At 33.3% G+C, this 15,332-nt stretch overlaps 1 protein-coding gene across 3 annotated transcripts in view; it reads right to left on the reverse strand.

Moving 5' to 3' along the window:
* LOC117122886 (RUN and FYVE domain-containing protein 2-like) overlaps window positions 1-15,332 on the reverse strand; it is a 34,074-nt gene that overhangs the window by 17,391 nt on the left and 1,351 nt on the right. For 2 of the 3 annotated variants that reach the window (XM_033268655.1, XM_033268653.1), the window contains exon 2: window positions 622-804. In XM_033268655.1, the coding sequence (XP_033124546.1) occupies window positions 622-804 (183 nt within the window). Of the gene's footprint in view, window positions 1-621; window positions 805-9,937; window positions 10,463-15,332 lie in introns of those variants that run through there. The other variant, XM_033268654.1, reaches the window with a different exon arrangement.

The raw sequence follows: 15,332 nt of genomic DNA on the forward strand, positions 1-15,332 counted from the left end.
CTTGTATGTATGCGTGTACATGTTACTTTTGTGCCTTTGTGCTATTAGAATGCCTTCCATCACCACAGAGGGCTCTTTAAAAGGCATCAGATGAGAGCACATAAAGGTTTGTTACATTCAAGCCCTCCAGATTCGATTGAGTGTCTTCCAAAATTTAGTGCAATCTACCGGTCTCCCAAATTTTGTGAAATACTCCTGAATTTAGTGGCCTTTTGGTACCAATAATTGAGCATTTTTGTGTCAATTTTTCCTTTGCGCACCGACTTTATCAACAATACGCGTACAATGGCTTTCCGAGTGTGAATGACACCTCGATAGATCAGAATGCATGCATAAAAAAAACTTTGATTTTCAAAATTTTGGGGTGGGGAGCACTTTACCAGAGCACCTTTAGTCTCTCCTGAATTTGAGTTCTACTGATTGCACATCTGAAGTAACATGTACAGTACATACATGTTACTTAAGAACTTGTCTGCAAGAATCTGTTTTATCACAACAAGGAACTGTTGTGTGTATGTGTTGCCTTTGAGCCCAAATGTGTTAGCATGTGTGCAATTAAGTTATATTCCATCAAAAAGAGCTTATGTAGACAGCATGCATTCACGTATGCATGCATGTTACCTTTGAGGCCATGTGCAAGAATATGTTCCATCACCACAAAGAACTGTTGTAGAGGTATATGCTCATCGTCCAGAATTCGTCCCTCTTCCAGAGCTGATTCTATAAGTGCTTTGATACATAGCTTAGCGATGTTCAGCAAGTTAGCACGCTCCACAAGCACCGGATTTCTAAGCACACTATCATCTAGAAAAAACATAATTAAAACAAACAAAAAGGAAAAACGTTAATGATATAGTATTTTAATACTGTATATTAATATTTTTCCACTCATACATTGAACAAGTTATCAATCATTTAAAGTACAGAACGTTTATGAATTTAACTTAAATATATTACAATTATTGTATAACAAAACAATTAAAGTTTGAGTTGAAAGACAGAAAAGAAGCAGTTGAAATATCAATAAGATGATTTCTTTATTAATTTATTTTGGAAAGCATAATGATAAATGAACTTCCTTCATGATCATTTGACCTAAATAAAAACAAACAAAAAGTCTATGCAAGGTATATTTTTCCACTAATGAATGTATTTGTACTTTTTTAGTTGCATCACTCGACCAAAAGGAACATGGAATATATTTTTTGTGAGAGTACATCTCAGGAAATTCAACATAAATAACGATGTCATTCTTGATATAATACTTTAGCTAACTAGTATACTGTAGTTTATTCTCCAAAATACTGTGCATCATAAATATGCTGTTCTTTAATGAGCCTGATAATTATTTGGGTAAAGCTTTGAAATTCACTTTTATAATTTACTTAATCCTACACAGAAACATTTAAAAAGAAAAAAAAAATGTCTTATTCAACAACTATGAAAGTTCCTGATAAAATGAAACAGAAAGAAGGATAAATTATTTAGGTAAAGCTTTAAAATTTACTTTTATTTAAATTTATTTAATCTCAAGCTGAAAAGCATCTAAAAAAAAAAAGTGTCTAATTCAACAACTATAGAAGTTCCTGATACAATGACATAGGTAGAAAGTAAGTGCACTTAAAATAAAATTAAATACTGCCACTGTGTGCTCATTCTGTTCATTTCGAAGCACAAAAGAGACCTGAATGGCTACCTATCTTGGAAAAGGCTCTAGGGAGAAATTACTGAACAGATATGGCCTGAGGCCCAGGAATACTGTACAAAGCCACAGTCAGTATATCAAGAATAATAATTAGATGTTGATGCACAAAACACAAAGAAGGTTGTCTGAAATGAACACAAATGAATTAACCTAGAAAAATCAAATTTATTTAAATGTAATTTGAATTTGTATTAAATTAACAATACACTCACAAGCTTTTTAAACAAGATTACCAGTGTGCAATCCCCATATTAATGGTGGTAGTGTACCTCCCAGCTAACAATATTATGTTATGAGAACGTTATAATGTTACAGTTTGGTGTTAAAAACGTTATTTTGTAGAACCATACATACACACAACTTAATTTCACAATGTCATAACGTTTGAACGTTCCTGCAGTTGTGTAAATGTAGTTTTGTGACATACCTAGCCACAACGTTCGCAAACATAAGAAAGTTTTGTGTTTGCTGGGCTGTAATTTGCGAAACATCTATCTACCGTGTGATATATTATGGAAATGCGAATGTCGAGGTATTCAAGCTTTGCCTGAAGCTCATTAAAATAATGGTTCTATTTATTATATATATATAGAATATAATTACATAATCAATAAAAACCTACTGTATCATTCATATGCAAATTAATTCTAACCATCAACTTGGCTCTAGTGTACCTACCATAGCAAATTTTCTTAAAGGCATCGGAATAGATTCAAATTTGAAGACATTTTGGTCAAAATAAGTCCAAAAAAATCTTTAAATATGAATTAATTATATAGAACACGTATGGTGTCATTTTACCATTCCCTTTATACGTTCATTATTGATTCAATACTATTGCTGGTATAATTTCATTTAAAAAGCAAATGTAATACAAACATGTATAAGATTATGACATATAGTAGTGAAAACAGTATATAAAAAAATCCCTGTAGTTATGCAGGATTTACAGTATGCTAAATATGGTAGAAATTGACAAATAGAAACCATTTGAATTAATATATTCTTGACATTGATTTAAGCATAATATAATTAACTTGTTACTCTCATGATATCAAGTATAAATATACAGTATATAGTGGAAGCAGTGTAGCAGGGGCTGCAAATTATGCTTTCTATCATGAGGAGATGAGTTTGAATTGTGCATTTCATTTTGTGTTTGGGCAAGGTACTATAGTCGTCTCTCCACTCAAGTGTGTAAGTGGTACCTGGTTCAAACACTAATCCATTGATCACTATACTACTGTAGCTATATTACATTATAGAATTCTCCCTCAGGGACTTGAATATTCTACATTTGCTTGGTCCATCTGATTATGGCCTAGCAACTAGAAATTGAACTTTAAAATTAAATTATGCATATTTTATGCAAATTAGTTTAGAGAAACTGACAATTAGAAACCATCTCAATATTCTTGACAATGCTTCTAGTATAATCAACATATTATTATTATTCTCATGATCCCAAGAATTAATAAGAATCGCACGAGCAGTTTATAGCAGGGAATGCAATTTAGGCATTCAATCATGAGGACATGATTCAAATCTCTATCACTGCATTTTGTTTGTCCTTTGGCAAGGAACTTGAGTATAAAAAAGGTAGGTAGGTAGGTAGGAAAATAATCCATAACTTGCAGCGCCATTGTGCTGAATTGCGTATGGACATGGTCCGTGACTACTTAGCGGCCGTAGAGGCACTTATTATTAGCTACACGTTTACATCGACAGGGGCTGAAATGAACCATAACATTGGGGTAACCCCCCTACTCTTCCGAAAGATGCAATGGGTTGTTTAAAGTGGACATGAGCCAGATGTGTACACTGGACCTCCATTTTAAGTTCTTATCCGAGAAGACTTGGTTCTACCAACCGAATCCTTGGCGAGGAGCGGCTGGAACCAGCGCCGATAATTTTGGGAGTGGTTGGTGTACAGTAGTGGTTGCATTTTCCACCCTTGCTATGCTGCAGCAAGTGTAACATACTGTATAGTATTTGAACTTTGACATTACAGCAGGGGTACCCACCTTTAGCCTAGGTGGAGAGAGACTACCTTGGAGTGCCTTACAGAAGGTGAAACTTTTTTATACCTTGTTTCGCGAACTTATTTTTTTTAAGACCGTCAGGGGAGGGTGGAAAAAATTAAAATAAAATTTTCTTTTCTTATTTAGCAAATGGTTTTGCTAAAAACATCCAGATGGAGGAGACAATAAAAATAAAATTTCAGTTTTTCAGTTTCAGTTTTTCAGTTTATTTATTTGACCAAAAGATGGTCGGGGAAGCTTAAGCAAACAAATCACTATAACTTTTTCAAGCCAGCTGCCCCCTCCCTCATAAAATATACAATATGATAAAGATAATAATTTAAATTACAAAAGACATATAAAACATCAATAAAGAATAAAAAAAAAAAAACAAGTATGTATATTGTATGAACAATTGTATTGTGAATGTTAGCGGTGTAGTAATGGGATGGTTAAATGCTTTAAATTTATGTAATTAGGAAGAAATATAAATACTGTAGCTTATTTTTTGAGATTTCAAGGCAGTGGCGGGCGTGATAAAAATAAAGAAAAACCTTCATTTTTATTCTGAAATTTATTCGAAATTATCATTATTAGCGGGCAGTGGGTTCGCTGAACAATGCCTAAAAAACGTCTTGTCTAAGGGTGCAATTGAAAGACAGGGAGCCAAGTATTTTGTAGATGATTGAGCCAATGATCTGGTAATTATGTGTTGGCATGATACATTATGGTAAAGTTCGACACTATAATTGTAAATGTATTCACTTCATAGTGTAATACGTTCTCAATAAAATATAAATATTATAATTTATATTCCACTGTATTTTTGAAGATTCCAAAATTATAATGTAATACAGTATAAAGGATTATCCTTTTCAAGACATGTTTGTACTGCAGCAAAGTATGATTATACAATAAATACAAACAATTGCATCACAGTGCATATTTTATTTTATTATAATACCTACAGTAATAATTAAGTAGTTAAAAGTTCATAGTTCACTTTATTTGTCCTTTTGGAAATTATAATTGACATACAACTGCTCAAGAGTGATATTACAAAAAAGGAACATTATACTTCGAGTAATGTATGTGTGGTTCTATTTTCAAATGTCAGTTGGGAACTACTCTTGTATTCATTTGTGTCAATATTGTAGTTACTGTACCAATCATTATTATTTTCATGTTAATGTAACATCAGGGTATTAATATTTCTAATGATATGATATTATTGCACTCCAGGCTCGTACATAAATATTTGCCTTCCCCATTCCACTGTGTGAAAACGTTTAATAATGCATAACCCATAAACCTCAAGGTCATTCCTGCGGAAAAGGAAGAGCAAAAGAAACTAAGAAAAAAAATATTTTGAGTTAGTTAGATAAATGAATAGATGCTAAAAAAATAAATTAATGAATAAACCAAAAATGAAATATAAATTATAAATAAAACAATAAATAATACATAAGCATGTAAAAATATATAAATAATAAAAATAAATAAGTATACAAATGGTATAAATGAATAAACAAATTTAATAAATAAGTGAAACAAATGTAAATAAATGAGTAATGACTAAATAAAAATAAATGAATAAACACATAATTACACACATAAATAATAACAATATATTATATAGTTATAAATAATGAATAAACAAATAAATACACACATAAATAATAACAGTATAATATAATTATTATACAGAGTACCATCAAGTTCTTCCTTATTACAATATGGTTCAGAAATTATTTGGTTTTTTTTATATCAGGGTAGCAAAATTATCAATGAATCAAGCTATGTTCATTCCTTTATCCTCATTATGAATTGAACACTAGGCACACGCAGATTATCAACTGATACAAACGCTGCGATGTCAAGTCAATGCTAATAAGAATTAAACGCAGTGCTTTGCATCTAAGAGCACAAGATCATGTCACCTTCTCAAAATCAGGCGATTAAAAATGGCTAGATGAAGGTAAGCCATAGCAGGTGTACACACACATAACCATACAAATCCATATCTCTGATAAATGGTATAATTAGGAATACTAAAATTTTGTAATTATATTTGCTTATTTCATTGCAAAAACTTTGCCAATAGAAGATGGTAATACCTTTTTTCAGCAATAATGTACAATGTGTTTCTTTTTATGAGCTGATGCATATGATTTTATGTGTAAATGACTGCATTATATTTTTTAATTAATTTTGTAAGCATTTTAATTTTAGAGCGCACAATCCAAAGAATATAGAAGGCGTTGGCATTATTTTTTTTTTGCCCGTCACTAGAAACTAGATTGGCAAATCAGCAAATTTTGTGCAACTTTCACTGCTCCTTGGGAAGTACAGTAGCCTCCAGTCATGCTGCTTTACATGCCAAACCCATACATTCAATTTATAGTCCTGGGCGGAGAGAGCATAGGTAAAGTGCCTTGCCTAAGAACACAAGCAAAATGCAGAGCAAAGGATTGAAACCCCACCTCAAGGTTGGGAGACCATTCCCCTTACTCTTGATTTCATCAATAAATCAGCCACACAATCATTGACAATAGTGGGATTTAAAATGATATATTTAATACCATTATAGATTTCAAAATATTAATATACAATAAAATAAATATTTCTTTTATCTTATTATTATATACATATTATACTGTACATACATAATTTATTATATACATATTATGTACACTTTCACTGTTACTGTAATAGACCACTTTGTCTAAGAAGCTCTGGTTTTTACTCGCAGTAAAACAGTTTGTAGTCCATTTATATACTTTTAAGCAAGCTTATCAATTTTGTATATCCACCATCATCATTCCATACGTCATTGTTGTTTTTCAGTGTTTTGCCTTTTGGTCTATATTTTAGATGATACTAGTTTACACCAAGGGAACTGACATTTATATAGATTCATCCCCTGGTACATTCAAATAGTGATAATAAACGCAACTAGTAAAATGATAGCCATTCATCCAATACAAACTGAATAATGTATCACAGTATAATTACCTTACATGACAACTCGATAAGGCTCTGTTGTGATTTATGGTTATTTAAAAGTGTTTGTTCTATACATATAACTAAACTGAATAGCCAATGATAAGCAAGTGTTGGCTATTTTGTAAGATGGGGCACAAACATATTTAAATTAGCTTCAATAAAAGCCATCGAATAACTTGATCAATGTAATTTAATATTTGAATTTATTATGGTAATACATTGTATATTTAAATATAAACCTTTTAATTTGAAACAATTATAAAAAAAATTCTCACCAATTAAAAGATGTACTACTAGTCAAGAGGTAAAAAACAATTTAATTTCACATTTGAATTGCTTAATTTGCATATTCAATCAAGTAAAGTTACTACCTTAAAATTAGAATTTGAATAAACAAAATATTCCCCAGTCATTTTTCGGACACTTAAATCATAACAAAGAAGGAAGAAACCAAAACAAACTTTACTTTCCGGTATTCTTGGATACTCAATTCCGTATAAAGGTGATCATATGATTCCAACTTGCCTGGTGTGCAACGGAGTAATAGTAGGCATATCGCTTCTAAACAATAGATGCTTTTCTTTGCTGAAAGATGCTCTGTACAGCTTTTAAGGGCGTACCATTTCAAAAAATCTTCCTATTTTGGGAGAGGGACACCCCCTCCCAAACCCACCACTGCTAGGTGCTATGCACCCCTCTGTATCCGCATTTTGTATCCCTGAATTGTCTGGTAATCAGTTTAAGGATTTTTGTTGTAAAATGTTTGGAAATCGATGAAAAATATTGGTTTTTAAATTTGTTTCTCATTGGAAGCTAATAATTATTTTATCCTTTCAAATGAACTATTCAAAATTTTTAATTTTTGATGTATTTTTCTGTCTTTTTTGACTGATAGTACATCTTAAACAGACAAGCAATAATATCAGGTCAGTCTTACTGAATATATACTGTATAACACATAATCAGCTCCCTCCCTAAGGAAGTATTTGATAACGTTGCAGCTGGTAATAGCAGATTGCCATTCAAATCTACCAATTACTCATGTACTGTGTATTTCTAGGTGGAGAGACAATTTGGATTAAGGGAACTTGCTAAAGGTCACAAGAAAAAATGCACCAAGAGATTCAAAACCATAATGTTGAGTGTTGGACCGCAAATGCTGCATCAACTACTGTCCTCCCACATGCCATTGCTTGCCTTAATTAAGTACACTAAAATTTGGCTTCTAATTAAATTAATTAATTTTGTAGCGACAAGTTGTTAAATCAGTAATCAAAGTAATAAATTTTGTCTGTATAAATTGTTTTAAGTGTTTTATTGGAAGTTGTTTGGCCCTCTCAAAATTTTCCAAAATTTATTTTTTAATTGTTTTCCAAATTTGAAAAAAAAAAATCAAGTGGAATTTTAAATGATTTTAATCCTGTTTGATTAAAACCTCATAAAGTCATATAAAGATTTAAAAACATACATTTTGATCCAAAGGAATTGATAATGAAAGGGAATTAAATATTTAAATATTACAATAAACAATAAATATTGTTTTTTAGGTAATCCCTTTAATCTGAATCAATCTGATGTGCTTTGTTTTCTTTTTAAATATTTTTCTATTACAATTTTTAATATTCAGGTTGTGGTTGGTAAAGAAACCTACTGTATTCAATCAGCTTCAAGTAATGTTAAGTTTCTCCAACACATAAAGATAAATTTTTCTTGACAGATTTCAAGGAATCCAGTTCTCAACAGATCATGTGACCTTTTACAGCCAATCCAAGCAGGCGTATATAATTGGATGTCTCAAAACATTAATTACTGGAACACACTCTGCTACAGTACATTTGAAATTCATGTTTGAGAACATTAATTACCATCCAATGTGAAATCTGCATGTGAATTAGATTGAAAATGGCTAAACACATTCATGTCATGGTGTACAGTAATGCAATTCCATTTTCCAAATGTTATTCATGTACTGTACATAGCTTGGGAAAGCTATTATCAGTGAGTAAAATGCATCTCAAAGACATTTTTGCAATTTTTTTTAATATATACATTTTGCTCATTGTTATATTTTAGTTTTTATTTACTCAACAACAAAAAACCCATCACATACAGTATTATTATTTTATAGCATTTTTTAGCACACATATCCCAAAAAGTGCTCAAGGCGCTTCCACCCCCCCCACCCCGGTCATTGGATACAGAGTCAATCATACACAACGTGCAACCTCCTCTGCCCCCTGAGGGAGTCTTCCTAGTTATGCGTGTAATCAGCACTACTAATTTCATTCTGAATCATTCACCTCTAGGTACCCATTTAGACTCCTGGGTGAAGAGAGGCAAATGCAGATAAAGTGTCTTGGTCAAAAACACAAGCAGTGTGACAAGCGTCGGTCTCGAACCCCTAACCTTCCAATTCGAGCGACTTACATGCTGCGACACATGCTTTAGTTACAGTAAATGAATGAAGCAAAAAAAAAGCTTTACTTTCAGCAAATACTGCATGATGAGAGTGGTAGGCGCAGTGGTTGCGATTGGGTCACGTAACCTTGGACTTGTTAGGGGAAGATCCAGAGATGTCCAAGGGGGAGGGGGTGCGCTGACGTTTCCGAAATGGGGAGGGACCCCCCCCAAGTTGAGAGAAAACACTAACATAGGGGGGTCAAAAATTTATGCTCTAAGGTGTGGTGGGCAATTAATAATTTCTTATTTTTTTTCTTTTTAAAATTTTTTTTTTGACTTTCCGAAGGGGGGAAGGGGCCTAGTCGTGGGTTCAAACTCTGACAGTCCATTTCACTTGTGTACGCAGGCAACATACAGTTGTTTCTCGCCACCCTGGGTGGGTACTATAGTATTTTAAATACACATACTTCTAATCAAACTATATTTTAATATCAAAACAATTTATGGACTACCCCAGGGTGTGTGTGTTCCATTGCTGTTTGATTCAATGCCCAGGGCCACCTCAGGTCTATTTCAGGGCCGGCTAATCTTCTAAAATTTGTATATGAATAATTTTTTTGCATAATTTTGACATCTTAGTGACCAATAGGAGAGTTAATTAAGATAATTTGAATTAAAGAAACTGCTGTGGAAAGAAGTATAAAATTGTTGACTTAAAAATCTCAATCAAAACACTGAACTGTTTCAGTACTGTACCTACTGTAGATAGCTGAGCCCAAATTTATTCTGCTTTTTCACTACTTACCATCAGTCTCCTGGCCTGACTCTTCAGCCCCTTCTGTACTCGAGTTTGACCCTTGCTGGGCAACGGACACATCCGACAACTCCCTAAGGCACAGCCATTCACCATCCACAGACACACGAAAATTACACAGATAAATAGTATCGTTAGCCATCACATAAATTTGATTGTGTAGGTGAGGTCTCTAAGCACAGAGAAATAAATGCAACACACTCCCTACAGAACCTCCTATCAATAGCCGATGCCGGTGTAGTTGCCATACGTCATCTTTTATGTGAGCCTTCACTAATTAATTTGTTAGTCCTATGGTATCAGGTGAAGCCCGGGTTTGTGACACTAATCTACCTGTTTCCGTAGCTCATCTATATCCTCGGAACCAAACACAGGTGATTGAATGATATACATACATTTCCCCCGATGCAGCCTACACTACATCCATGACTAAGCAACTTATCCACTCGAGAGCAGTGGAGTAAATGATGCGAGCGTTCAGATATACCTGACACTTGTGATTCCTATAATTTATCCGATCATTTGCATACAAATATATCTGATCACCGTTGGCTAGCTGTACATCTATCTGCAGAGTGCTCTATAAAAGCATCTGGCTTTTTCTACATCAGTACGGAGCAGAGCATAAAAAACAAAACTGATTAATTTGTACACGTCACACACTTGGGTTTAGCAAAAACCATTAACGATCTGTTGCTATGGTTGCAAACCTGTGAATACTATCTTAGAATAAGAACTAGTGAACGATTGGAATCTACTTATAAAGCACATGTTGGTATTTTAAACAAATTAACTGGAAATTAGTTTTAAGAATATGCTAAAATTCTTAATTTAATATGAAAAGGCCATTATTTTTGTCTTGACATCATAATTCTAAAAACAGGCATTATTATAGATATAATATTCCTTTTTGAAATTTTCAATAAAAACCAATTAGAGAAGAATTGATTTTTGAATTGATTTTTGAATTTTTTGTGCTTTTTAAATATTTATTGAATGTCAAAATGTACTTGTGATGTTTTTATTTTCATTTTTTTGAATGTTTATTCATTGACAAATATTGTAATTTATCCAATTTTTCTTTTGATTGCAAAAAATATTATTTGAATTGTAGTTGATTAGAAATAAATTATAAATTAATGAAAAAGGCCATGTTGGGCCAAGGAATGTGTAGCAGGAGGATCAGCTTGCTGATCTCGCACTGCATGCCTGATTGTGATCGTTGGTGTTTTAGGCAAGTTCTGCACATGCTCAGAAGTATATTGAGAATAAGCATGAGGAGATAAATCATATTTTAAGTATCAAAGTTTAATAGGGGAATTCTTTCCAATACCATACAGATCTGGCCCCCAGGGTTGTAGCTGTAGAAAACTAAAGTGGGTGATAGACATTTTAAGGGTGGGAGGGTAGGTGATAACATTAGTAAACTCTAATCATATTCATGGATTTTAAGGATAGAAAAGTGGGTTAATACAAGTAGGTGGAGGTCTATGAAATTAGCTTCAGACTGGGTGGAAAACTTCAAGGTTGGGTAGCCCTACCCACCTCAGTCCACCATAACTACATCCCTGGGCCCCAACTACTGAGTTTAGCAAAATAGAGCTGAAATACCATATTCAACTTTGTCGAAACCCATTTTTCTTTACATATGCAAGGTGGCCGATTAAAACAATCCCAGTTTGCCAAAAGCCACTTTTTGGAATCTACTTTCTTGAGAGATAAATTACAGTAAGTAAAAGTTAGGTTTGAGAATTGTCATCAGAGAAAATGTATCAAAAAAAAATATTTAAGAGAAAAACCTGCAGTTTTTACAGTAGAAATGCTAAATCATTAAATAGACAAGGATATTGTTTTCGGGAGGGTCCTCATTCCAACACTATGGCCCTCAATTTGCTCTATTCTGAGAAATCATTTCAAAAATCATTGATCTGCCCACGCAATAATTTAATATTTAACATTTTTATGAGAAGTTATTAAAATATCATTAAGTGTGCAAACCATTCTGCTTCTTAGTTTAACATGTATTTCAGGACAATACAATTTTTAATTCCGAATAAATGGGTTTTTTTTAATTCAATTTTAGATTTACATAGAGCTCATATCCATTTCAAAGAAATGCTTGGACTCTAGAGAAATAAGAAAATAACAGACAATACTTTTAGTACCTGAAACTGAGACAATACAGTCTGAAAACATAATCCAATTTACTAAGTCATAAATATCCTCAAACCTAACCAAGAAAAAAGAACTGACAAAGCTGAGGAGCCAACATATTCACTGCTTTGTTTACCAACACTTTGAAAACTCTCGTGTACTAAAAATCATGTACCTCACAACAGAAAGCTTTTCACCGCATAATTATCATTTTAAATGTAGGTGTGCGAAAACGGACCATCTAGGTAATGAGGTCGCCTAGATCCCCTGAAAGGGTAAATGAGAAGAGCCAGTGGTATTGCAGTATTGCTATTGTAGGGGTTTAGAGATACTGTGGAGTAGTACTGGTTTAAAATATAGTTATGTCTACTGTAAGACTCCCTTTTAATTCATTATATTTAGTACATTTTCAATTGTCTAAAAATTAAATTTATTTACTGATGATTTAGCATAACATATTTTTTGGGAGATATACGGCAATTCCGATGTTTTAAAAGATAGGCCCATGCTATGTGTGTGTAGAAAATGGTCAGTAGCTACAATGGACAAAATAAGAATAAAATATGGATTGTAAAACATGGATCTTTTTAAATTTAGGGCTGGCATCACATAGTACCACTTCTGGATGTGGGCCTAATCCCAGTTGCAAATGGGGTAACAACTTTCTCTTATTTGTAAGTTATGGGGGATTGAATAATATTGCTGTGATTATGATGCAATACTACAAATAATATTCACATGACACTGAACGAGGACCAGAGGAGTGTGGGGGTGTGTTTGTGTGTGTGGTTTTCTTTTTTTAACCATATTTAGAGGGTGACCCTTCCATCCTATCCTACTGTAGAAGGTTGGCTGATATTCAGGGGCCCTCTTTAAATAAATGAAATAATGTGATGCTTTTACATGTATCAGCTAAGTCTCTTTATAAGGCTTTAAGTTTTCAAGTTGCTTTATGTTGTTTGCGCAAGGTTTCTTTCAAAGTTTCAGCAATTATTGTAAAATGTGACATTTAAATTTATTTACTGATGATTCAACATAATGTATTTTTTTATGTGTGGAAAACAGGACTTTCAGTGGCTACTGTACAATGGAAAAAATAAGAATAAAAACTGCATTTATTAAAAACAGGTAAATAATAATATTATTAGAATTAGTCTGATGATATTTTCATTGAGCCTAGCCTAGGCTTGACCTCGCCGTAGCCTGCTGCTGGGCCGCTATTCAGGCTAACCTCCCTTTATTTTAGGCCAGACCTAGGCTAGAATTATTAAAAATAATATTTAATTGAACATTTGCAATGTATCTATGATAATGCAACTAGAGAGTTCTACAGTGTTGAACAAGATAACACAAAATCTTAACTTTAACCACTTTACAAACAGTCAATTTATATTTACACGGCACACATTTTAATTAAAATTAGGTTAATATAGAAGAAAAATTAGTCGAATTGACAGTAGTTCTTTGGAGAAAGATATGCTACAATGCTAGCGTGTGGAACCCGGAAATTAGATCCTTGAACGCCTGGGTCATTGCTACACTGTGCTGGAAGGCTATCACGTGTTATTGAGATGTCACCACCACAGAACTCAACAATTGCTTGTTGTAGAGCCAGCCGATAGGGTGTCACCTGGTCACATCAACATCAAGGACGTCCTGTCAGGTGACCCCCAGATCTAGGTGACATCACACTCTACCTAGAATAGGCTGGTACCAATACAGACTGGAGAGTTCCAGATACAGTGGTGGTGCCAGCTGGGGATCCGGGAGGCAAAGGGAATATCCCCCATGTCGGACAGGCACGGACACCTCTGTTGTCCGATGCCAGACAAGTTTATCAGATCAAAAATTAAAAAAAAAAAAAAAAATTATAATTTGCCTTTCCAAATAATATTATTTTGATTGCCAATTGTGGTCTGAAAGCACAATTTGAACCATACTAATAAGACATAAAAACTGTCCCGGTGAACCCTAAAGGGATTTTATATTCTGGGATACCGAACGAGGCAGTGGTCGACCCATTGGTTGGGGCTCTTCTGACATGTTGGACCCTTGTCAGCAAGTTTCTGTAGCTACTGCTGCCAAGATACTATACGGAAAAGACGTATTGTACAATAATACAGACGAGCATAGGACTGAAGTGTCAAGAAGAAAAAATAAGTTTAAGAATAAATAAATAAATAAAAAAATTAATAAAAAAATTTATTGCCTGAAACGCCTTATTTTCGGACGTTTAGAAAATCCTAGGAGCCTAGGGTGGTGTTATCTTGATCGGCCCACTTAGGGACCCCACCCCCCACTTTCGGACATCTCTGGATTCGCCCCTCATGCCTGTAGGGTAGATGTTAGATGTTTTTTCTACATGCTTAGCCAACCTTTCTTAGGCTAGGTTTACAGTAACAGTAAAAACAATTGCATTGGATGATAAAATAGCACATACATGGAATGCAACCATATTTCCTGGGCATATATTCAATGCACACAACATGTAGCAAAGACTACTAACAGAGGTCTTAGTAACTACATGTAGTGTCCGATACAGTCAACATATTATATGACTACATGCCACACCAGAGGTTTAGGCCTAGCGCACTAAATACAGCAACTTGAATTCGATCCAACTCGGCCACAAGTCAACTCGGCCACAGTCAACTCGGCCACAAGTCAACTCGGCCACAAATCAACTCGGCCACAAAAAGTTCGGCTGCAGTCAACTCGGCCACAAGTCAACTCGGCCACAATAATATTGCTGTTATTATTGGTGTCATTGTTATTATTGTTTTTATTATCGTTAGTTTTAATATCAATTATTAGTCTTAGCATTAACATTATGTATTGTTTAAATTTTTATTGTTACCATATAAATAATACAAAATTCTCGATTTTTTTTAATTCATATTATTATTATATATTAGTCTTAGTATTATTATTTTAATAATAGTAATTTCAAAAATATTGTTATTGGTGTTTTATTGGTATTTTTCTCATATTATTATTATTATTATCATTATTGTTGTTGTTGTTGTTGTTGCTGTTGTCACCTTTATTATCGATATTATTACCCTATTATTACTAAGTAGGCCTAGTATTATAAGTATCATAATTATTATTATTATTGCTAATTAGTATTACTATTATTATAAAAATAAACGTTATCTTTAATTTATTATTGCTGTTATTATTGCTATTATCACCTTCAATGTTATTATCACTAATTAGTATTATTAAAATA

This window comes from Anneissia japonica, unplaced genomic scaffold, assembly GCF_011630105.1.
Source record: "Anneissia japonica isolate Jap-2015-1 unplaced genomic scaffold, ASM1163010v1 scaffold287711_len853857_cov187, whole genome shotgun sequence".
Lineage (NCBI taxonomy): Eukaryota > Metazoa > Echinodermata > Crinoidea > Comatulida > Comatulidae > Anneissia > Anneissia japonica.